Source organism: Apostichopus japonicus, chromosome 15 (assembly GCF_037975245.1).
Source record: "Apostichopus japonicus isolate 1M-3 chromosome 15, ASM3797524v1, whole genome shotgun sequence".
Taxonomy (NCBI): domain Eukaryota; kingdom Metazoa; phylum Echinodermata; class Holothuroidea; order Aspidochirotida; family Stichopodidae; genus Apostichopus; species Apostichopus japonicus.
In genome coordinates, this window is record NC_092575.1 from 23,101,946 (window position 1) to 23,126,507 (window position 24,562).

Consider the following 24,562-nt stretch of genomic DNA (forward strand, 5'->3'; position numbering starts at 1 on the left):
TGGTGACCTTTGACCTCCATGAAAAAGGTTAGAGAACATCTAATAACTAATGGCTACCCACATACTAAGTTTGAAGTTTAAGCAACTTTGAATTCTTGAAATATTGTGTTTACAAGGTTTTCATACCTTGAACTCAAATGACCTTTGACCTCCATGAAACACAATATGAACCATCTACTTACCTACAAACCAAATTTCTATTTTAGGAAATGTTTGGCTCTTGAGATATCGTGTTTACAAGCCAAAGCGTCACATACACAAACCCACACCCAGGTGTGTTTTACATTCAGACCGAGGATCCCATTGTTTTTTCCGTTGTTCAAATCCATGTACCCTAACCCAAAACAATACCCCATTATAATAGAATTCTTTCGAGGACATGGTGAATTTTTAGAAATCACAACAGAGGAACTGAAATTCTTTTTTTCAAGTCCTCAGTCAGAATACAAACAAAATTAGTGCACCCACACGCAGACACACACACGTAATCACCATCGCATAGGTTCCTTCTGCCTTCGGCAAGGAATCAAACATTTATGAAGTAGCCTGTCTCTGAAGGGAGAACATTATTCAAGTTGACAACACTCTTCACACTTATTTTCAGGCAGGCTGAACTGATAAGCTTTTGACCACCTACTTGAGGGTGTGACTATTGCAAAATTACTACCTGGCTCAGAGAAATCACATGTTTACAATAAAGTAGTGCTGAGATTTGTGACCAAATTGCCTTCAAGTGGAATTGCCAGGAATGGTGGGATTACCGTTCTAGAATAGGAATGTAGGCCTATCACATTGAAGGACAGATGTTCAATGATATATATCAGTTGAATTAATTTTATGTTGTGATGTAACATGCTTCAATGTACTACATATTTTGCCATTGCACATGACAAATTCCTTTGTTTAGTTGTGCTGGTTAATGTAAACTGTCACTTGTAACTAAACAATTAGAACAATACAGTTTAACTTCAGCTGAGTAGCAAACTTCCACATTAAAAGAGCATATTCCACCAGGAAATGAGTACTCTCTGAAAGTTCTGTTCTTGAGATAAAGGGATTAAAGACTTTTACCTGTGCATGTTCTGATTGGCCTCTCTGAACCACAAATGAACGTTGACCTATATATTAATACAGTGACAGCAACTGTACATCATATGAAGTAAACATCATGCTTGCATACTATTCTTGAGACAAATGCTCTTAATACATGTTTATCATTTAACATCTACTTTTAGACATAATAACCATTCCCTTATTTCTTAAAATGCATGTTGTGTTTGCAAATGGTAACTTAAAATTCACAAATGGATCAAGCAGAAAGGTATTCTTGTCCAAAGTGACTAAATTTCTCATGACCCAAGTCAGGTAACTTGGTCATCAGTTACAGTATCTATAATCACATGCTATGGGAAGTCTAACCTCTTTCTGCTGCTGAAGTAATTCTTCTTTCTCATCCTTGAATGTCTTCAGTTCATCACTGAAGTGTTGTCTTTCCTCCTCTGTTTTCTTAAGTCTTCCAGTCAGCTGTTTTCTTTCTTCCTCTCTTGCCTTCAATCTCTCTTTAAATTGCTGTCTTTCCTCCTCTGTTGTCTTAAGTCTTCCAGTCAGCTGTTGTCTTTCTTCCTCTGTTGCCTTCAATGTATCTTTCAACTGTTGTCTTTCCTCCTCTGTTGTCTTCAATGTATCTTTGAATTGTTGTTTTTCCTCCTCTGTTGTCTTTAGTCGTCCAGTCAGCTGTTGTCTTTCTTCCTCTCTTGCCTTCAATCTCTCTTTGAATTGCTGTCTTTCCTCCTGTGTTGTCTTTAATCTTTCAGTAACTTTTTGTCTTTCTTCCTCTGTTGCCTTCAATGTATCTTTCAATTGTTGTCTTTCCTCCTCTGTTGTCTTTAGTCTCTCTTTCAATTGTTGTCTTTCCTCCTCTGTTGTCTGTAGTCTTCCAGTCAGCTGTTGCCTTTCCTCCTCTGTTGTCTTTAGTCTTCCAGTCAGCTGTTTTCTTTCTTCCTCTGTTGCCTTCAAAGTGTCTTTGAATTGTTGTTTTTCCTCCTCTGTTGTCTTTAGTCTTCCAGTCAGCTGTTGTCTTTCTTCCTCTCTTGCCTTCAATCTCTCTTTGAATTGTTGTCTTTCCTCCTCTGTTGTCTTAAATCTTTCAGTAACTTTTTGTCTTTCTTCCTCTGTTACCTTCAATCTCTTTTTGCATTGTTGTCTTTCCTCCTCTGTTGTCTTTAGTCTTCCAGTCAGCTGTTTTCTTTCCTCCTCTGTTGTCTTAAGTCTTCCAGTCAGCTGTTGTCTTTCTTCCTCTGTTGCCTTCAATGTATCTTTCAATTGTTGTCTTTCCTCCTCTGTTTTCTTAAGTCTTCCAGTCAGCTGTTGTCTTTCCTCCTCTGTTGCCTTCAATGTATATTTCAATTGTTGTCTTTCCTCCTCTTTTGCCTTAAATGTATCTCTCAATTGTTGTTTTTCCTTCTCTGTTGTCTTAAGTCTTCCAGTCAGTTGGTTTCTTTCCTCCTCTGTTGTCTTTAGTCTTCCAGTGAGCTGTTGTTTTTCATATTCTGATTCAGTTAGATTGACAGAGAGTTCCTGCCTTTTGTCTTCAGATTTCTTTAGTTGATCTTTTAGTACTGTCTTGGTCAACTTTGAATCTGAAACATACATATAAGATGCAAACATGGTTAAACATTGTCTTCCACCCAAGAGATTTAGTTATGCAAATGAATACAGTTCAATGTATCTTAAAAATTGCTGCGGTTAAAACTTCCAGGAAAATATTTTGACAAATTTACATCAAATTTAGTGAGCTCTTATTTGGTCCAACTTTATAATGTTATATATATTAAGGGTGGCCATGCTAATCTTTCACTTTCCTTGGTGTTGAATTTGGCACTGCTTCTGAGGAATTTAACTAAGTAGAACTCTTTCAATGATCCTCAAATACATCAAGGATACTAAATTACAAAATTTAACAAGAGCCCAAGGGCACTGTGGTTCCTTGCATAGGGGTATATGACAATACACATAATATTATCATAGCAAGATTGTGCTCAAATAGTCTAATAAGTCCAAGCTATTGTGGTCCTACATGTACCCATAAAGTAACCAACACTGTAGCCAACACTTTAGTGATCACAAAAATGTGATCGGATTTTTGATCGGACGGAAGGCACTTTTGAGATCTGAATATGGCGTCGAAAATGTAAGAAATATAAGGTCACCTACAAGCGGGTCAACAGATATGATAACATTGGTGACCTCAGATCTCATGACCGTTATGTTTGAAAATGTTCCACCACCCCATTCACAACTTGTCCCAAAACATAAATCGTGTCAGACATTGGCACAGTGAGTTAATTGCATTAAATGTCTAAAAATTTACTATGAACTTGTACACATAAATTCACACACAAAGGTCACCCGGGGGTCAACCCATTGACATTTTTGATCGGTGAGACCTAAATAGAGCATCAAAACTGTAAAAATTCAAACTTTTTTTCTTTGCACATTTTCTCCACCCAAAATACTATTTCTTTAACATTACCTTTAACATTACCATTGACCTTTGGTTACCTTGGATCACATGACCTTTAAGTTTGAAAATACTCTCCTTATACCATTTGCAACTTGTCCCAAAATATCAACCTTGTCATACTTTGGAACTGGGAGTTATTTCATTAAATGTCTGAAAATTTACTTTCATCTCGTATAACTTCACACACAAAGCTCACCCGGGAGTTAACCCATTGACATTTTTGATCGGAAGGTACTGTACCTTTGACATTCAAATCTAGCATAAAAAACCAAACATTTTCTTTTTCGTCCGTTTCCTCCCAAATTAAGCATTTCTTTTCTCATATGTGACCTTTGACCTTGGTTTCAGATGTAGTTTGATCTCCTGATTCCAAAAAACAACATGGAAATTCTTTACAGCCATCCTAACTCCGACCGAAAACTTTGACCCCATTATAACTTTGCACACGAAGGTCGTGAACACAGGGGTCAACCTGTTGACATTTATGATCAGAAGGTACCTTTAACATCTGAAAAAAAGCATCGAAACTGTTAAAATCCTCAAAACTCTTGAAGGTCACCAGAGGTCAAATTGAGGTCAAGAGTCACCCAGATGCGGTCGACAATTGGATTACATTGAAGCAAATCCCAGCCCTAACAGACAATTCGTTCTCAAGTTATCGCAAAAATACTAGTTTTTATCATTAATCGACCTTTGGTGACCTTGTATCACATAACCTTTAAGTTTGAAAATAGTCCCCTATACCATTTGCAACTACTCCAAAAATATCGACTTTGTCACACCTTGGAACTGGGAGTTATTGCATTAAATGTCTGAAAATTAACTTTGACCTCATATAACTTCTCACACGAAGGTCACACGGGGGTCAACCCATTGACATTTATGATCAGAAGTTACCTTTAACATCTGAAAATAGCATCGAAACTGTAAAAATCCACAAAACACTAAAAAGGTCACCAGAGGTCAAATTGAGGTCAAGGGTCACCCAGATGCGGGTCGACAATTGGATTACATTGAAGCAACTCCCAACCCTAACGGACAATTTGTTCTCAAGTTATCGCAAAAATACTAGTTTTTTATCATTAATTGACCTTTGGTGACCTCGGATCACATGACCTTTAAGTTTGAAGATATTCCCCTATACCATTTGCAACTTGTCTCAAAATATCAACTGTGTAACACCTTGGCACTGGGAGTTATTACACTAAATGTCTGAAAATTAACTTTGACCTCATATAACTTAACATACAAAGGTCACCTTGAGTCAACTTATTGACATTTTTGATGGATGAGACCTAAATTAGAGCATCAAACTATAAAAATTCAAACCTTTTTTCTTTGCCCATTTCTACCCCCAAAATACTAGTTTTTTGACATTAATTGACCTTTGGTGACCTCGGATCACATGACCGTTAAGTTTGAAAATATTCCCCTATACCATTTGCAACTTGTCCAAAAATATCAACCATGTCACACCTTGGAACTGGGAGTTGTTGCATTAAATGTCTGAAAATTAACTTTGACCTTGTATAACTTCGCACACGAAGGTCACATGGGTGTCAACCAATTGACATTTTTGATCAGAAGGTACCTTTGATATCCAAATCTAGCATCAAAACCAAACATTTTCTTTTTTGCTTGTTTCCTCCCAAAATAAGCACATTTTTTCTAATGTGACCTTTGACCTTTTGACCTTGGTTTCAGATGTAATTTAATCTCCTGATTCCAAAAAACAAAACGAAAAGTCTGTACAACCGTCCTAACTCCGACCGAAAAACTTTGACCCCATATAACTTCGCACATAAAGGTCACACGGGGTCAACCTATTGATATTTAAAATCAGAAGGTACCTTTGACATCTGAAAATAGCATCGAAACTGTAAAAATCTCCAAAACACGAAAAGGTCACCAGAGGTCAAATTGAGGTCAAGGGTCACCCAGATGCGGGTCGACAATTGGATTACATTGAGGCAACTCCCAACCCTAACAGACATTTCGTTCTCAAGTTATTGCAAAAATACTAGTTTTTTATCATTAATTGACCTTTGGTGACCTCGGATCACATGACCGTTAAGTTTGAAAATGTTCCCCTAACCAGTTCACAACTTGCCCCAAAATATCAACCTTGTCACACAATGGCACTGGGAGTTATTGCAGTTTTAATATTTTCGGTTTTTAGACCATAACTGACCTTTGGTGACCTTTGTGGGCACCAAAAACAATAGGGCACACCTTCTCCATATGGCGGATCTATAGTCCAAGTTTGGCCTCAATCCAACATTCCCTTATTGAGATAGAGCGTACCCAAGCAAGTGTCACAGACGCACACACACACGTACACACACACACACACACACGCCAACCTGACTACATTGGTTCCTTTTGCTAAAGCAAGGAACCAACAAGAGCCCAAGGGCACTGTGGTTCCTTGCTTGGGGTATATGACAATAAACATCATATTATCAAGCAAGATTGGGCTGAAAAAGTCCAAGTAATTGTGGTCCTACATGTTCCCATAAAGTAACCAACACTATAGCCAACACTTTTGTGATCACAAAATGTGATTGGATTTTGGATCAAAAGGCACTTTTGAGATCTAAATATGGCGTCGAAAATGTAAGAAATATAAGAGACTTACAAGCGTGTCAACAGATATGCTAACAATGGTGACCTCAGATGACATGACCTTTAAGTTTCAAAATGTTCCACCACCCCATTCACAACTTGTCCCAAAATATCAACCATGTCACACCTTGGCATTGAGATTTAATTGCATTAAATGTCTGAAAATTAACTTTGAACTTGTATGTAACTTAAAACAAAGGTCACCCTGAGGTCAACATGTTGACATTTCTGATTGGTGAGACGTGAATATAGCATCAAAAGTATAAAAATTTCAAACATTTTTTCTTTGCCCATTTTCTCCCCCCATAATACTACTTTTTTAACATTAGCTGACTTTTGGTGACCTTGGATCACATGACCGTTAAATTTGAAAATCTTCCCCTATACCATTTGCAACTTGTCCAAAAAAATCAACCTTGTCACACCTTGGCACTGGGAGTTATTGCATTAAATGTGTGAAAATTAACTTTGACCTCAAATAACTTTGCACACGAAGGTCAAATGGGGGTCAACCCATTGACATTTATGATCAGAAGGTACCTTTATCATCTGAAAATAGCATCGAAACTGTAAAAATCCCCGAAACACAAAAAGGTCACCAGAGGTCAAATTGAGGTCAAGGGTCACCCATATGCGGGTCGACAATTGGATTTCATTGAAGCAACTCCCAACTCTAACGGACAATTTGTTCTCAAGTTATCGCAAAAATACTAGTTTTTTATCATTAATTGACCTTTGGTGACCTTGTATCACATAACCGTTAAGTTTGAAAATATTCCTCTATACCATTTGCAACTACTCCAAAAATATCAACCTTGTCACACCTTGGAACTGGGAGTTATTGCATTAAATGTCTGAAAATTAACTTTGACCTCATATAACTTCACACACGAAGGTCACACGGGGGTCAACCCATTGACATTTATGATCAGAAGTTACCTTTAACATCTGAAAATAGCATCGAAACTGTAAAAATCCACAAAACACTAAAACGGTCACCAGAGGTCAAATTGAGGTCAAGGGTCACCCAGATGTGGGTCGACAATTGGATTACATTGAAGCAACTCCCAACCCTAACGGACAATTCATTCTCAAGTTATCGCAAAAATACTAATTTTTTATCATTAATTGACCTTTGGTGACCTTGTATCACATAACCGTTGAGTTTGAAAATATTCCCCTATACCATTTGCAACTACTCCAAAAATATCAACCTTGTCACACCTTGGAAATGGAAGTTATTGCATTAAATGTCTGAAATTAACTTTGACCTCATATAACTTCGCACACGAAGGTCACACGGGGGTCAACCCATTGACATTTATGATCAGAAGTTACCTTTAACATCTGAAAATAGCATCAAAACTGTAAAAATCCACAAAACACTAAAACGGTCACCAGAGGTCAAATTGAGGTCAAGGGTCACCCAGATGTGGGTCGACAATTGGATTACATTGAAGCAACTCCCAACCCTAACGGACAATTCATTCTCAAGTTATCACAAAAATACTAGTTTTTTAACATTAATTGACCTTTGGTGACCTCAGATCACATGACCGTTAAGTTTGAAAATGTTCCCCTAACCAGTCCACAACTTGTCCCAAAATATCAACCTTGACGCACATTGGCACTGGGAGTTATTGCATTAAATGTCTAAAAATTAACTTTGACCTTGTATAACTTCGCACACGAAGGTCACACAGGTGTCAACCAATTGACATTTTTGATCGGAAGGTACCTTTGATATCCAAATCTAGCATCAAAACCAAACATTTTCATTTTTTCCTGTTTCCTCCCAAAATAAGCACATTTTTTCTAATGTGACCTTTGACCTTTTGACCTTGGTTTCAGATGTAATTTAATCTCCTGATTCCAAAAAACAAAACGAAAAGTCTGTACAACCGTCCTAACTCCGACCGAAAAACTTTGACCCCATATAACTTCGCACATAAAGGTCACACGGGGTCAACCTATTGACATTTATGATCAGAAGGTACCTTTGACATCTGAAAATAGCATCGAAACTGTAAAAATCCCCAAAACACGAAAAGGTCACCAGAGGTCAAATTGAGGTCAAGGGTCACCAAGATGCGGGTCGACAATTGGATGACATTGAGGCAACTCCCAACCCAAACGGACAAATCGTTCTCAAGTTATCGCAAAAATACTAGTTTTTTTATCATTAATTGACCTTTGGTGACCTCGGATCACATGACCGTTAAGTTTGAAAATGTTTCCCTATTCAGTTCACAACTTGTCCCAAAATATCAACCTTGTCGCACATTGGCACTGGGAGTTATTGCAGTTTTAATATTTTCGGAGTTTGGACCATAACTGACCTTTGGTGACCTTTGTGAGCGCCAAAAACAATAGGGCACACCTTCTCCATATGGCGGATCTATAGTCCAAGTTTGGCCTCAATCCAACATTCCCTTATTGAGATAGAGCGTACCCAAGCAAGTGTCACAGACGCACACACACACACATACACACATACACACACACGCCAACCTGACTGCATAGGTTCCTTTTGCTAAAGCAAGGAACCAAAAACAGTTTAAGAATTTTGACCAAAGGTGTCCATGAATATCTAGCATATTTTGGGCTAATACAACATGCCTTAAATTGTCCTTATTTAAAGGACTTCTACTTGACCCCTACTGCAATGAGGGCTGACATGAGCTATACTGCATTGCACTGTGTATTGTGTGTAGGATAAGGCTGTGGTACAGTGACTTAAAAGAATATATTTACTTATAAGATGTCGCGGTCAATGACTCGATCAGAGTGCCTCCAGGTATTTCTCCTTTAATGGTTAACATTAGTACTTTGAGAGTTTAGTTCTGGGGTTTATGAGTATATATTGGAGGTTCATGCTTAAGATAACCCATGATAAATGCATGGCTGACTCGACATGGTGTGGCTTTATCAATTATGCTACTTCTTAGTTCTATAGAAAGGTTAAAGAGTCAGTAATTGTCAATTGTGTGTACATATGTGGCTATGCATTCAAAATGTGGGGTTTAGTGTGAGGGAGATCTCAAAGTGTTAAAGAAAGTGTGAACCTTTAAGATGAGGTTAACAGTATTGTAGACACCGTGTTGTTCTCGATTCATAATTTCTGGATATGGATCTATGCTGAATTAGATACTGTATATGTTGGTATTTGTTTCTGGGCAGTGCAGTTGAAAGCTTACAACGTGAATCTTTGTTGTTGTTAATCAATACAATAGTGTTAGTCCACACCAGCATTAAATCAGCAAAGTGGAGCAACGTGTTCCATCCAGTTAGAACAATTTTCCTATACTCTAGTGTCATGTCCCGCTGCAGAGCACTGGTATTGTGAGTACGAGTAATATGAATATATCATGTTTCTATCAGATCAAGGTTAGGAACTGTTTGTACCAGTGCTTTGAAGCATGATATTGGAGTACAGTTTATGGAGGTATTAGCATTAGAAAATTGCCCCAACTGGCTGAATGTTATGTAACACTTCCGTGCTAGGTGGAACAGTGCATCTGAGCTTCGTGTTAGGAATTTATATGAAATAAGCTCTTACTTCTATTCTTTACTTACTTCTTTAATTGCATTTTGATTGTTATATTGTAAACATTTGTGTCAGGTTCAACACAGCTTGTTATCAATCAATCGCTCAGAGTGCCTCCAGTCATCAAATTTTTCATTTAATTGTTAACATTAATTAGTTCATTGAGAGAAGAGTTTAGTTCTGGGGTTTATGAGTGTATATTGTTGCTTTATCAATTATGCTACTTCCTAGTTCTATAGAAAGGTTAAAGAGTCAGTAACTGTCAATTATATGTTCATATGTGGCTATGCATTCAAAATGAGGTGTTCAGTGTTAGGTAGATCTCCACAGTGTTAAGGAAGTGTGTACCTTTAAGGTTAGGTTAGCAATATTGTAGACCTTACATTGTTGTACTCTAATCATAATTTCTGTATATATTGAGTTAGATATATGTTGGTATTTGTTTCTGGGCAGTGCAGTGGAAAGTTAGTACTGTACAATGTGGATCTTTGTTGTTCTTAATCAATACATTTAGTGTTAGTGCATGCCAGCATTAAAGCAGCATAGTGAAGCAAAATGTTCTGTTACACTTTTGTCAGTTTTGTGCTAGGATATGCAGTAAATATAAGCTTTGTGCCAGGAATTTATATGAAATAAGCTGTTACTTCTACTCTTCAATAACTTCTTAAATTGTATTTTGTTTGGTCTCTTTATTTCTTGATTGTTGCTGTAAATATTTGTGTCAGGATTTCAACACAGCTTGTTACTTTTGACATGTATAGCTGCAGGTTGGTGTCTGGTTGTGTTGGTTGTGTGTTAATAGCTAGTTCAACTGTTGGTTATTATCATAACTTCTTTACAGTAGATTCCTGATGGTTCAGAGGGTTTGTAGAAGTAGAGTCTCATCATAATACACCTACATTAAAGTACTGTAGTGTACCTGGTTGTGGTCTGGTGAGTTAGAGTAGTCATGTCAGGGCATATTCTGATGTATTTGTATTTTGGATGTCATTTAACCATTACCTTGTTAAGCTTAATTGTTATTAATGGGGTTGCTATTTGGTTCTCATCATTTAAGCATTACCTTAAAGCAGTATGCAGTACAGATACAAAATAATGTGTACAGAGAATTTCATGTGAACAAATGCAAGTAAAATGAATGGATAACCGGCTTGTATTCAAAGATAATTCTGGTGATGAATAATGATTAAAGTAAAGGCATAGTTATTAATTAATTTGGTATTCATCTTTGTATTCATCATAACTTGACATTCATATTAAAGGGGTATGATCAAGTTGGGTATAGGTTCTTGTATTCTTCACTTGTGACTGTTAGGATGTGATTGAAGTGGTTCTGATCTGCTGCGTTATTTGTTATTATTTTATCATGTTTCCAATTAGTCAATTGGGTATATCATAATTGTTGTGGACTGTCAGATCAGTTCAAAGGAAATTCAAGAGTTACACTGGTGGGGTTCTCATGCACTATGGTTGCTACTTCTTAACGTTTTAATTAGAGAGTGTTGATGGACACTAGTTAGCCGGGTTATATTGCAAGGAGGCATATATAGTATATTGTTCTATTCATGTTTCATACATCTTGTTAAATGCTGCTCCTTTACTGCTCCATTACTGCTCCATTACAGCTCATTGTATCCTTTTGTATGCTGCATGTTCATCTAGGTTCGTGCATGCTGCCAATTTGTGGAATAGATTGCAGTTAAACAACGTTCCCTTTCATTTGCGTGGATTGTCCCCCCCCCCCAAGATCCCCTTCAGGACCCCAAATAGAACTTTACAACGATACAATATTAGCTCAAACCATTTTATTCTTTGTGTGGGCAAGAGTTTGAATGTTTTGTGATTCACAACATATTCAACTTGTTAAGCTCTCTGATATAAACTTACCTTGAACTTGTTGGTAGACAGTCAATACTGCCACCAATTTACTCAGTCCTTTGTTAGAGCATGCTGTCATTAAATGGCTGATGTCATCAACAGAGACCTTCCCTGCTTCTCTGAGATGGTGGACAAGAGAAGAAAAGGGTACATCACTCTTAATAATGTCCTTTGACTCCTTAGCTGGAACTTCAAAGTAGTCAAGTAGCTTCTGACAGTCATCTTTCTCAATAAATGACTCTGAGTGGATCAGGAGGCTATCAAAGGTAAAGATGTCACTCTATAACAAAAGACAACAAAAACAAAATCATATAAATATACTGGTGACTATAAGAAAAAATAGATGTACAATGTTGACGCATTAAGACAGCAACACATTCCAAGGGAAGGATATCTTTTAATATAAGTGTTGATTGTGTGACTGTGTTTTACCCGAATTCCTCTAACAACAATCTTTTACATGTATTTCAGAATAAATTAAAAGTATTAAAAGAAAACAATTGGTTGGATTGATTTTTAAGACTGTCCAGGTACATGCTTCTATACATGACGCTATATCAGGCAGATTGTTGTAGATTTATTCTTGGCCCCACCAACTTAAAATTATAGTTTATTGGCTAAACATTATTCTCCAAATTTAGGTAATAAACACTACATTGTGACCTGTGTTTGTGTGGGAACTAGTTAAAGTGTCTTCTATTCTGGGCAATGTAGGTGGTCGATAACATTAAAACAACATTAATAACCCTCTCCCTAATCCCCTTCTTACCACTCACATTTTCCTTAATTGTGTTGTTTTCATGAATTTACTGTACTATGTCAATCATTGATGCAGTATTTTACTAACAGAAGATTCATTTATTTAATCCTACAATCTTGCAATAGAGATTTACTGAATGAGTACACACAACTAACTTAGAAGTGCACTATAGACTGGAAAGTATGTATGCTTGTAAGTTGCACAGCTAAACTACATGTGCTGCAGATCAATGCATGAATAATCAAAGTGCATATATATGCACTGTCAAGACTTTTTAAGATTGGTGTATAAATTGCATGTGCAGCTACTGCAGTTACTGTATGAGCTATTTACAGCTTCATGACAAAGAATGCATGTGAAACATTCAATTAGTGAAGTTATGTGAAGTTATGTGCAGTTGTCAACTTATTATAATACTATGATAACAAAGTTTCTTGGGTTAATTAATCCCATTAGATATAATTTACTGAGGGTGGTCTGATGATATAAAAAGGTCTATTACTGACAAGAAGACCATTGTCATTACACTGGTTAACATGTGGTATTGCATTCTCACATGGGTAGTAATTTGATCACATTAAATCCATGTGCATAGCAACAGTGGCGGCGCCAAGGGGGGTCTTTGGGGGGCTTTAGCCCCCCCCCCACTGAAGTAGTCAGCCCCCCATTAGCCCCCCAACTGAAATAGGCACAAAAAAAAACCTCATTGAAACAATATAGCCTACCCAAATTTTGTCAGCCATAACGCAGTGCTACAATGGTCAATGGAAATTTTGATGAATTTTGTTCTCATACAGCAATGTCGTGTGCGTTTCACAAACAGCGTGTATACAGACTAAAACAAGAGTTGTGTCAGAGAGTGCGATATAACAATTGAGCAAAGGAATTGGATCTTTCACAGCAGGTAATATTTTAGTGATACGAAAACTGTGAATTGGTATCTTCCATTCTAATTTGACTAAAAGTTACTCACAAAAAAATGCATATTTTTGGAGAAATTTTCAGGTGACAAAAGCCTCGCTAAATGCCACCATTTTGCATGTAGGCCTTTCCAGGATTGGGAAAAATTTCAACAGGGGAGGGGGGCACCCGCTCCCCTTATACCCCTCCCCCAGGACGGGGATCACTCAATCTTGTAAGCCACCCAAAAAATTGGCTTAGCCCCCCCTTAGCCTCCCCAACAAAAAGTTCCTGACGCCGCCACTGCATAGCAATTACATATATGTTACACTGTGTGCTTGGTGACAGCTACTGTAATGAATGGGGATCTTCACTAAAGTTAATTAATCTACTACATATTAAGACAATTGGGCAGGATATTGTGTATCTTCACTTACACAAAGTGATGTCTATTGTCACAAATTGACAGGAAGACACTAGTAATACATTACTTTCTCTGCATTTCTGACAAATTTTCACCTAAATAAACCTAAATAAACCTAAAAAAAAATTTCACCTAAATAAACATAAACCTACATCCCAAAATAGAAGGAAGCTTGTGTCATACCATTTTATCAAGACTTGAATACTGTCAACAAATCAAGGTATTCTCACTGCAGTATTTGCTATACATGTGCACTAGAGACAATTGAACTAATAACTATAGCCTAAATTAAGATAAAAATATTGCCCTGAATTTTTCTTGAATATTACCTCATTTCAAGGAAAATTGAACTTGTTGTGTTTTGAACAATAGTTTGTTTCTATTATTGCAACGGGCAACATGAATCCAACAGCCTAAATTTAAAAAAAAAAATTACATATACTTTTCCACCATTTTGATCTCCATCTTAACAAACATGTGATATTTGTGTTCACAATAAAATTCCGCATTCACTAGTATCATATTTGTTAAAATTAGCAGGTTGTATAGTCAGAAAATAAGAAAAAATATTTCCCAAATTTTGTATGTTGCTCTATTATTGCAACAGGCATCAAAAATCCAATGGCCTAAATTTAAAAAAAAAATTGCACTTACTTTTCCACCATTTTGATCTCCATCTTAACAAGCAAGTGATCTTTGTGTTCACAATAAAATTCCGCATTCACTAGTATCATATTTGTTAAAATTAGCAGGTTGTATAGTCAGAAAATAAGAACAAATATTTCCCAAATTTTGTATGTCGCTCTATTATTGCAACAGGCATAAAAAATCCAATGGCCTAAATTTTTTTTTTTAAATTGCACTTACTTTTCCACCATTTTGATCTCAATCTCAACAAAAAAGTGACATTTTTGTTAACAATAAAATTCCGCATTCACTAGTAACAATTTTCTTTATTTTTGAATCAATTAAGACTGAGAAAATAAGGAAAACCAATTTTAATTGACAGTGCAAAACACTTTCCATGACAACCTTACCAGAATCAGCAAATCCCAAAGGAAAATTGTGCACTTATTTTTCATTAAATTTTGCAAAGTAGATCTCAAAACATCTAAGAGTGTCTTCTCGTCACTTGTTCGCATAGAATGATACCCAATTTGTTGAGCTTCAATCAAAAGGATTGCTTTAATGAAAGTGATAAATATTCCTAATTTTGACCATAGGCCTATATTTCCTTCATCAGTACTTACTGTGTGATATTCATAGACTTCTCCAGTTGTGCTGGTAACCAAAAACAATCTGTTTATGTTATTATTGATCCTGATTCTCCAGGTATTATCAGGAACTTTAAAAGAAGCCAAGATATGACCCCCAGAGATGGAAGAATGACCCCCAGAGATGGAAGAATGACCCCCAGATAGAGAGTAAACAACTACTTGTCTACTCCCACCTTTACCCCATAATATAAATATTAATCCTTTCTCTTCACTGACTGTTATACTACATGCACCTCTGTCCTGTGTGTTTGTATATTTCTGTTCTGTTCTTCCCTCACTATTACACATATAAGCTCTCCTATACCGGCCTGTACAGACAAACAGTTTATTATTACTAACTGTTATATCATCAGGCCAGTCTCCTTCTAATCCTTTAAAGGCGATTGTCTTCTTTATTCTCAATTCTCTCGCATCTAAGACAATCACCTCATTACTGAATCTTAAACCGACATACACTAAACCATCTCTGGTTGTCATACAGTAGGCTCCACCGTTAAACTTCCCTTGCTTGACCAGACCGCCATTACTACTATCGTGCAATGATATCGTATCATTACAACACGTTAAAAACAGACGATCATCCAGTAAACAAACAGACCGCCATGATGAACCAAACTCGGTAAATTCCTCAGAAAAATAGGGCTCTGGCGTCAATAATAACGGTTTTTCCTGAGAATCAGGATTAATGTTAAACATAAACAGATCGATAAAAGAGTTCTTTTTCCCGTCGCTAGATCCAGCGACTGCCAAACGGCCAGTATCGAGCACGTCCATGTACCGAACCTGGTAGCCATCTTGTACAGTGAATCTTGGTATCGTTGTACGTACGCTGTGTGTGTGGAAGGCAAAAAGTGAAAAGTAAGGTCAAGGTTGGAAGCTTGTATCCGTGGTAACGAAGAATTTAGAGTGATTTTTGATCGACGGAATGTTGATGAACAGCGCCCAGACTTCGAAGTCGCTAGGCCTTATGAGGGGTACTGAATCCTTAAAAATCTATTGATAATTAATACAATGGAAATATAAAGTCGTGAAACACAATGGCAGTTGTCCAGAGCAATAAACCGACATAGTAATCTTCGAAAACGTGACGTTCAATGCCTAATGTTAATGATAAGGATACTGGCCTATAGTACAATGACTTACAAAGTTACAACAGTTTAGACCAAAATTCTCGCGCATAAGCGTGAAGGAAGTACATGGCGCCACATGGATGTATAATTGGCAAGCGGAGTAAAATGTGCTTGAAATTGCAAAAATTGACCGAACAAAATATTCATATTATAAGTATCCTATTAAAGTCGAAATGAAACTCAGAATGAAGAACAATGCAAAGCAATTACTGTGTGTACCGATATGAAAATATTCCTTTAACAATATAACAACACCGACAATAGGCCTAATTATTGTTAAAGGCAGCAGTTTCAGTCAAATTTATGAAATTGCATAGGTATTAGTTAGTTTGCTTGACTAGGATTTATTTATCTTCAATATTCATCGTTATCGTATATATGTACTTATGTAATTTTCTAATGCAACAGGTGCTGTGTGTTGACCACATGCATTACATTCATATTAATTTGTGTTAAGGCCAAAATATGTGAGACAATTAGACACCCATAAGTTGTAGCTGGTAGAGCTATTCAAGAAAGCTAACTTTATCAAGGGCTCCGCTAATGAACAAATGATGGCGCTATTAAAGAAAATCAACTTGGTGTAAAGTTTTCACGGGTTAACTTCAGACAGAAGTTTAGTTTTGAGTTCTAAGACATATTATAGTCTCTATAGCTACATATGTGTCAAAGATATTTACCAACAGAATATGCTTAAACCCTGGAATGCTCACTTAAGGGTACAGAGATCGATGACGCCGGTGCCTCATACTGCAATGCTAAATCTTAATGTTAGTTCGCTGTTTTAAACTTCTAAATACTCCACCAAAACATGTTCTTTTATCTCTATAAAATTTGTATTTTATCCAGGGGCGATTGACCCGATGCTGTGCATCCGAGGGGATACGTTCCTCCTGTTTTGTAACATAATCGTTATCATTAAGACGTGCCCCGTTTCATATGAGAAAAGCACATCTTGGACAAATACCGGTACCTTACTTTGTCATTTTGTGGTTTTTAAAAAATGTCCTTTTGTTGAGACATTTAAGAAAAGTTTAATCATTAAGTGCCCTTTTGATGATAAATTAAAGTAATCAATCGTAAGGTGCTGTTTCGTAGTCATATTAAAATAATGAAATTTGTGGCACAGAATGCAGAGAGGATCCATTTGATCCGCGACTTAAGATGGCTTCGTTCTTTACCTCCTCAATGCAACGACCCCGTGATATCCTCCCCCCCCCCACCCACCTCCTCGACACTGATCCCCCCCCCCCATTTCAGGAGTTATCTCGGGAACGAACATTTCATTTATGCAAGACTTCTTTTTACGAAAGATTTTCATAATACAACATTGCTTGTATATTTTTAGGTGATTGTTAAGTAAACAAATAATCAATACTTTTTTTTTATATATCTGTCATGTATAATTGCCAAGAATATACATATTTGGATATTTTGTAAAAGAAATAATGACACTTACGAGGTTTTCGTGGTGGCCATTTTCACATGTGCTTAATAAGTTCTACGAGAATTATATTAATGCAGCGGGAGTCCTGGTCTGCGAATAAATTTAGAAAATATTTTAAGATACAAATGTGACTTTCCCCCAAAAAAAATTCTTATCGAGGAATATCCCAATAAATACAGAAATAAACAGAACGGAAAGAGGATCTTTTTGGGTGAATGCTGCGGCCTCATTTGATGTTTAATAAGCACCCTTGAATTAATATGATGGATGAAAGTATGTTTCTGGTCATCCCCGATTGTAAAAACACACTGTGTACGATCAATCTGGAATTACGTTACAGTTTTATTTAATTATTCTGGATTGCGAAAAGTACGACGAAATCGTGAGAAAACAGTTGGAATTTCGAGAAAATTATAAATTCACATATACGATGGTCAAAGGTGGAGATTTTCTTCAAAGACATTTAATGTTTTATTCAAAATGTCCCGTACAGGCCTGTTGTTCAATTTTTTCTTTATTTCCCTACACTGCAGTGCTGTTAATAGAAATTCATGAATGTTTTATTTTTACTTACAATTACATACGTCTGTGTTAGACAGGTGTAGGTGAGGAACAGCTAGTATTCTTCGAAAGGTCTTGAATATATACTTGTTCTTGATATAATTCGATCCGTTTTTTTTATGCTGAGTCACTGGCAGGTCAACGAAGCGTGCTGTGATAACACAAATTTCAAACAGAGGGCTCTTTGAGATAATTGAAAATTAAAAAGAAATGCTGTGACTTTGATCAGAGGATGAAGCAAATTCTCAACTGAATATAAGATAATAAACACTGAAGCGTTGAGCACAAAAGAGGTAGTGGATGGATAACTACTATAGTAAGAGAGGACGGCAGGCTTGATCTGAGCTGGTGTCTAGCAAAGGAATAAAATAAAAAATTACGCCCACTAACCCTTGACCTCTTAGATATAAACCATATCGCGTGATTTTTAAGTCAATATTGAATTTAAAGCAGTTCGGTGAGATTTACCTTTTTGTTATACTGAACCTATTTGAGTGTTATATTGAATTTATGATGTACTTAATTAAAAACATCGAACTTCAAAAAGGGGAGGGAGAGGAGGGGAGAGGAGGGGATGGGGGGAGGGAGAGGAGGGAAGGGATGGGGGGAGGGAGAGGAGAGGAGAGGAGGGAGAGGGTGGGTTGGCGTAACATCAATACAGATGATCTGTCTGTAAAGTCTACAGATCATCGAGATAATCACATAGCCTGAGATATTTCCCTTCCTCTCCCTCAATCTGTCTTTCATTGAGCAAGTGGGTCACTAGTATTTGTCGTCTAAGAAGTCCAAAATAAGTCATTAAAACACGCATGATTTTAATGCGTTTTTCATATATATTTACGGCCGACTTGTGTGGTCAACAGTCCTATATCTATAGTCTTATCTGATAACGGAATATTGGGAAATCCTAAATGGTTTCCCGTTAATATTCAAAATAGAAACCTGACAAAAATAAGGAGATGAAGTGTTTCACATCAGGGTATATTAGGTCTCTTGGATAAGTTGGGGAGGGAGTAAGGTTGGGGAGTTCAGACGGGAGTAAACACAGTGGATGCAAATATGTTCAAAAATTGGTTCATTGTATGTGTCAGTGTAAATGCAGGCGAAAGATGCCGAGCTTCCTTTATGAACTTCGTTCTTCTATGAGTCAGCCTTAACTTCCATTCCCATTGGAACACAATGTCTGTCGTCCTCTAAATAATATTAACATGGTAAGCCCTGTGCAGAGTATACCGGGTTTTAAGATAAACCTTAAATATATGCGTTCTACTGCTTTAATACTTAATTCCAACTGTTCCTAGACAACACTGACGTTATCTAGCACTTTGGACTAGCCATGCACTAACGTAGTCTTGTTTTAGCACGAGCTTGTTGCTTTATTCAAACACTTCAAGTCCAACAGTCCATGTACGTCACCAAGAATGATAACAAATTCGATAACCCTGTCTTCTTCATTTCGTAGAAATATGAAAACAGTCGTTTTTATTATTTTTTAGGATACTGTTTCGAGCTTACAACAGCAGAAGGTGAGGAGGAAGACGGAGATGTGGATGAAAAGAGGGTGTGAAGTGGTTCCTCATTTGATTCGGGTAATTTCCATCTACTTATCGGTTACAACGTGTCCAAGAAGCTATAGCTGTGACGCGGAGAGCCTACAAAATATGATTTTGTGTTCAGAGTTCGTTATTTGTGCTCAGTTAAATATATGGAAAGTAAATATTTGAGTTCTTGGGTAATGATGATGATACTTATAACCTATATGACTACAAGTTTATTGCCTTCACACTGCTGTTCCAATGCACCATGTTAATTACAATACCCTATACACATGGTACCGTTAATGGAAAGGTCACAACGAACTTTCCTCATCTTGTATCTATAGCAAGGCCCTACACACGCTGTGCGTGTACAAATAAACACACCGGGATAAGGGTTAACAGTGGCGTATATTTCTTTTTGACATTAGGGGCCAGTGGTGATCCACAGATATTGAGATGAGGATGGCGAACCACGAGCAAAGTGCGATCGCCAAACGATCGCCGGGCAAGGGGTACGAGAGGAGGGGTGTCCCCTTCCCCTCCAGAAATTGTTGACAATTGAGATATATTGAATAATGCAAAATGGTGCAACTTGCAGATGATTGTTTACACTTTTTCGTCACGTAGACCACACAAAATGTTCCTATTTGAGATGTGAACATGAAAATATCTAACTTTGTAACAATTCAACATTAAAGTTAGCCTCTTCAGCATGTCCAATAATTGGGTGAGACTAGGTAATTGTTGGGGGGTTACGTATGAGTAGAGTGAGTAGTGATGAATAGTGAGTGAGAGATATAGGTTAGTGAGAGTGTAGAGTGAGTGATAGTGAGTGAGTAGTAGTATGAGTAGTATAGTAGTCGATGAGTGAGTGAGAGAGTAGGATAGTGAGTGAGTATTAGTATAGTATAGTTGGACATAGGACATAGATATATATATATATATATATATATATATATATATATATATATATATATATATATATATATATATATATATATATATCACATAATATACTTAACTAAACTATCATCATACTGCTACTCGGAGTTTCACGTGTACGGCTCGCGCACCGATCATCAGGCAATTATGTGATATTCTAGCTCTGCCTTGGCATAGAGCACTCTTTGTGAATATTGACCAACATTCTATGTGATATATATATATATATATATATATATATATATATATATATATATATATATATATATATATATATATATATATATATATAAATATATATATATATATATATATATATATATATATATATACATATATACATATATATATATATATATATATATATATATACATATATATATATATATATATATATATATATATATATATATATATATATATATATATATATATATCACATAATATACTTAACTAAACTATCATCATACTGCTACTCGGAGTTTCACGTGTACGGCTCGCGCACCGATCATCAGGCAATTATGTGATATTCTAGCTCTGCCTTGGCATAGAGCACTCTTTGTGAATATTGACCATTATTCTATGTGATATATATATATATATATATATATATATATATATATCACATAATATACTTAACTAAACTATCATCATACTGCTACTCGGAGTTTCACGTGTACGGCTCGCGCACCGATCATCAGGCAATTATGTGATATTCTAGCTCTGCCTTGGCATAGAGCACTCTTTGTGAATATTGACCAACATTCTATGTGATATATATATATATATATATATATATATATATATATATATATATATATATATATATATATATATATATATATATATATATATATATATATATATATATATATACAATAGATGCGAAACATCCAGTCGAGGCCTTGGTGTCTTCAATCTATATCTCTATCGTAACAACAGTACTTTTTAACGTATTTAACAACAGCCTTTTGACGATATTTATTATAAATTGATATAAAAATCATAAACATACTCTTCACATTTTAGGGGTGTGTGAACTGGCTGACTTAATGACATAAACCTGGTCGTCTCAATTTACACTAAGATAACATAAGTACCAATGAAGGCCTTGTGATATACTCCCGATGCTACATGTATTAAGTTAACCCTTTGTCAGATCGAAGTTGTGTACGAATTTCATATACACAGAACGCCACTATAACAGACATTTACGGTATGTGTTATATTAATTGCTTACGTGTGGATGATAACCATCTTGATATTTATCTTCTCTATGTCAGGAAATGTGTGATCTGATTGGAGCCCGGCTATTATTCAAACATATACATTCAGGGTCTTATATATGGAATATGGTGGTCACTATTTACACACTTGTGGGTGCATGCATGGGCGGCGATGGGGGGGGGGGGAGATATGTCCCCCCTAATATTTTAGGTGGGGGATATAGTATCTAATATCCCCCCAATATTTGGTGATTTTTTATGGCTCTAAATAGAAAATAATGCGTGAGATTACTTATCCAAATCATATTTGGCGGTGGCTCAAACTTCTTCCAACACATGCTGCATGAGGTAAAAGACTCTTCGTGGTCGTTTCTGTGACCTGTGACCGTATAGCATGTTGTCACTCATGAGTTTTATCATAATGTCTGTACATTTCTTGTGTATGAGTGTAAGTACGTACAATTATACGTGATCCACATCGACATGGGTTCACTGGGTTTCCGTTTGGCCTGTTTCCTACAAGATTTCTAACCGCAGGCGCGTAGCCAAGGGGGGCCGGGGGACGAAGGGGGAGACCGCCCACCCCCCCCCCCCCCGAGCATATTTTTTATGATATCGAAGTTTTATAGTAGCCGTTATAAGAGGTTTTAATATTCGTACACCAATAAATTAACTGTGTCTGAATTTTCGAAAATTCCCTGACCAACATTCTTCATCATACTTCCCTCTACTCGTGCAATTTTGACCGGTCTGTTATGGGGTTGGAGGGGGTTTTTCTATATTGGTTGTCCATAGATGAAATTTTGTGCAACATGATGGGTATGTTTTGAAGTGAATTTATTATTCAAATTTTGAAAAAATAATAGGCTTAAAACCAACCTTGAAAAGTGGGGCTGACGGGTATTGTGGGCCGTTACGCAGAATTACCTACAAAAGCAATGATCCACAGGAGATGCGATGAGGTCGAACATGATGTGTGACAAGGCTGGTGACAATCTTGAAAAGGGTTATGGATGAAAAAAACTATTGGGAAAAACTTGGTTCTTAGGCAAAAGTGTACATCTGGTTGGTCATTTTCAAGCCCGAGAAGTGTCATTTCCGGTGATCTGGGGGGCTACCAAAACCAGAAATTTTCTTGTACGCTGCGCGCCAACCAAAGGTCGCGCTCCGCTTTGATAATAATTCGCGCCTCGGGTTAGAATATATATACATCTATATAAATATATATATATATATATATATATATATATATATATATATATATATATATATATATTTATATATATATATATATATATATATATATATATATATATATAAATATATATATATATATATATATATATATATTTTTATATATATATATATATATATATATATATATATATATATATATATATATATATATATATATATATATATACCGAACTGAACCGACCCTAACCAAAACTTTTAAATGAACGTTTTAGAGGACGGAGAACATTATAAAGCTATTTGCGACAATAAAAAAGTACCATAAACTGTCGACCTAAGGTACATATCATGAGTATATATATAACTATGGATCATACCATATATATATATATATATATATATATATATATATATATATATATATATATATATAATATATCACGAAGCGCGCGAACAATTTTGGGGATGAAAGTTGCTACGCGCCTGCACCCAAGCAAATGTCCCCCCCCCCCCCACCCAATTTTTGAAACAAATCGCCGCCCCTGTTTGCATGCATATGTTCCGCGAAATTTACCGATCTGCGCTATCTTATGATTGCGCTGCGCGTTCTTAGGATCCTATAATTGCGCACCCATCTTAAGATTGCGCAAGGCCCGTCTTGCGCGTTTTATCGATACTGCGCTATCTTGCGATCGTAGCTGTATGGAGTATCTGAATCAAATGATGGCGTAATCATCAATCCTATGGGATGCCAAGGTGGAGATAATTCACGTCAGTTCGTAGGTATAATAAGTACTTAAAGGGACGGCTATAGGCAGGTTTTTTCTAATTTTTTTTCTTTAATTTCGCAATAAAAGTTGTATAGACTAGAAAAAGAGTCCCTCTAAAACATCAGTTTTCATTGGGCATGATTTCCTTTATGATGGGGATAAATTTTGTCTCATTTCATGCATGTTCTAAGAATTATTCATTATTTGTTCAGGTTGAACTGTGACACTACTAAAGGACCGCACTAAAGAAGATCAGCAACCAGTCTCCTTTTCCAGTCGGTTTTCATCATTCTTGTTAATCGATGTCCTCTCTGTTTAAGGATCTATTAAAACACATCCTGTCAATGATTAGAGTTTGAGAAATTCATGTTATAAAAATAAATCCTGGCAATTGTGTTAACAGGTTCTTTATTTACAGCACAACACATAAAAACTAAACACATTGGAATTCTCAATGCAGTGGCTGGCAACATTTATACAATATATAGATAATTTCAAGTTTACAGGATCATATATGTATGATATTCGTCTTCATTCATTTACAAACTTTATGATACAATCATTTGCTTCTAAATGCTGCCATAAGTACATTAGGATCGTTCCCAGTGGTATGAGTTAAAATGATTAAAATTACATCGTAATCAGGCACACAATGATAGATTAAAATAAACATTCTGTGGTGGTATAAAGGAGCTGAATTCAAACACATAATTAAACCGTTATTAACAGTTATAAATTCTTAAGTCATATCTAGAGAAGTCTTGTATGAAACGTTCACACTGTCTTAGAAATATTATTTACAAAGCTCACACGACCAGTC

The 24,562-nt window shown here is 36.3% G+C and overlaps 1 protein-coding gene across 4 annotated transcripts in view; it reads right to left on the reverse strand.

The window, feature by feature from the left end:
• LOC139980529 (uncharacterized) overlaps positions 1-24,562 on the reverse strand; it is a 290,788-nt gene that overhangs the window by 16,122 nt on the left and 250,104 nt on the right. The window contains exons 1-5 of one of the 4 annotated variants that reach the window (XM_071992233.1): positions 18,086-18,537; positions 17,524-17,596; positions 14,908-15,763; positions 11,583-11,853; positions 1,420-2,639 (exon numbers count right to left, since the gene is read on the reverse strand). In XM_071992233.1, the coding sequence (XP_071848334.1) occupies positions 1,420-2,639; positions 11,583-11,853; positions 14,908-15,763; positions 17,524-17,543 (2,367 nt within the window). In that variant the 5' untranslated portion in view covers positions 17,544-17,596; positions 18,086-18,537. Of the gene's footprint in view, positions 1-1,419; positions 2,640-11,582; positions 11,854-14,907; positions 15,764-17,523; positions 17,602-18,085; positions 18,538-24,562 lie in introns of those variants that run through there. The other 3 variants (XM_071992231.1, XM_071992232.1, XM_071992234.1) reach the window with 3 other exon arrangements.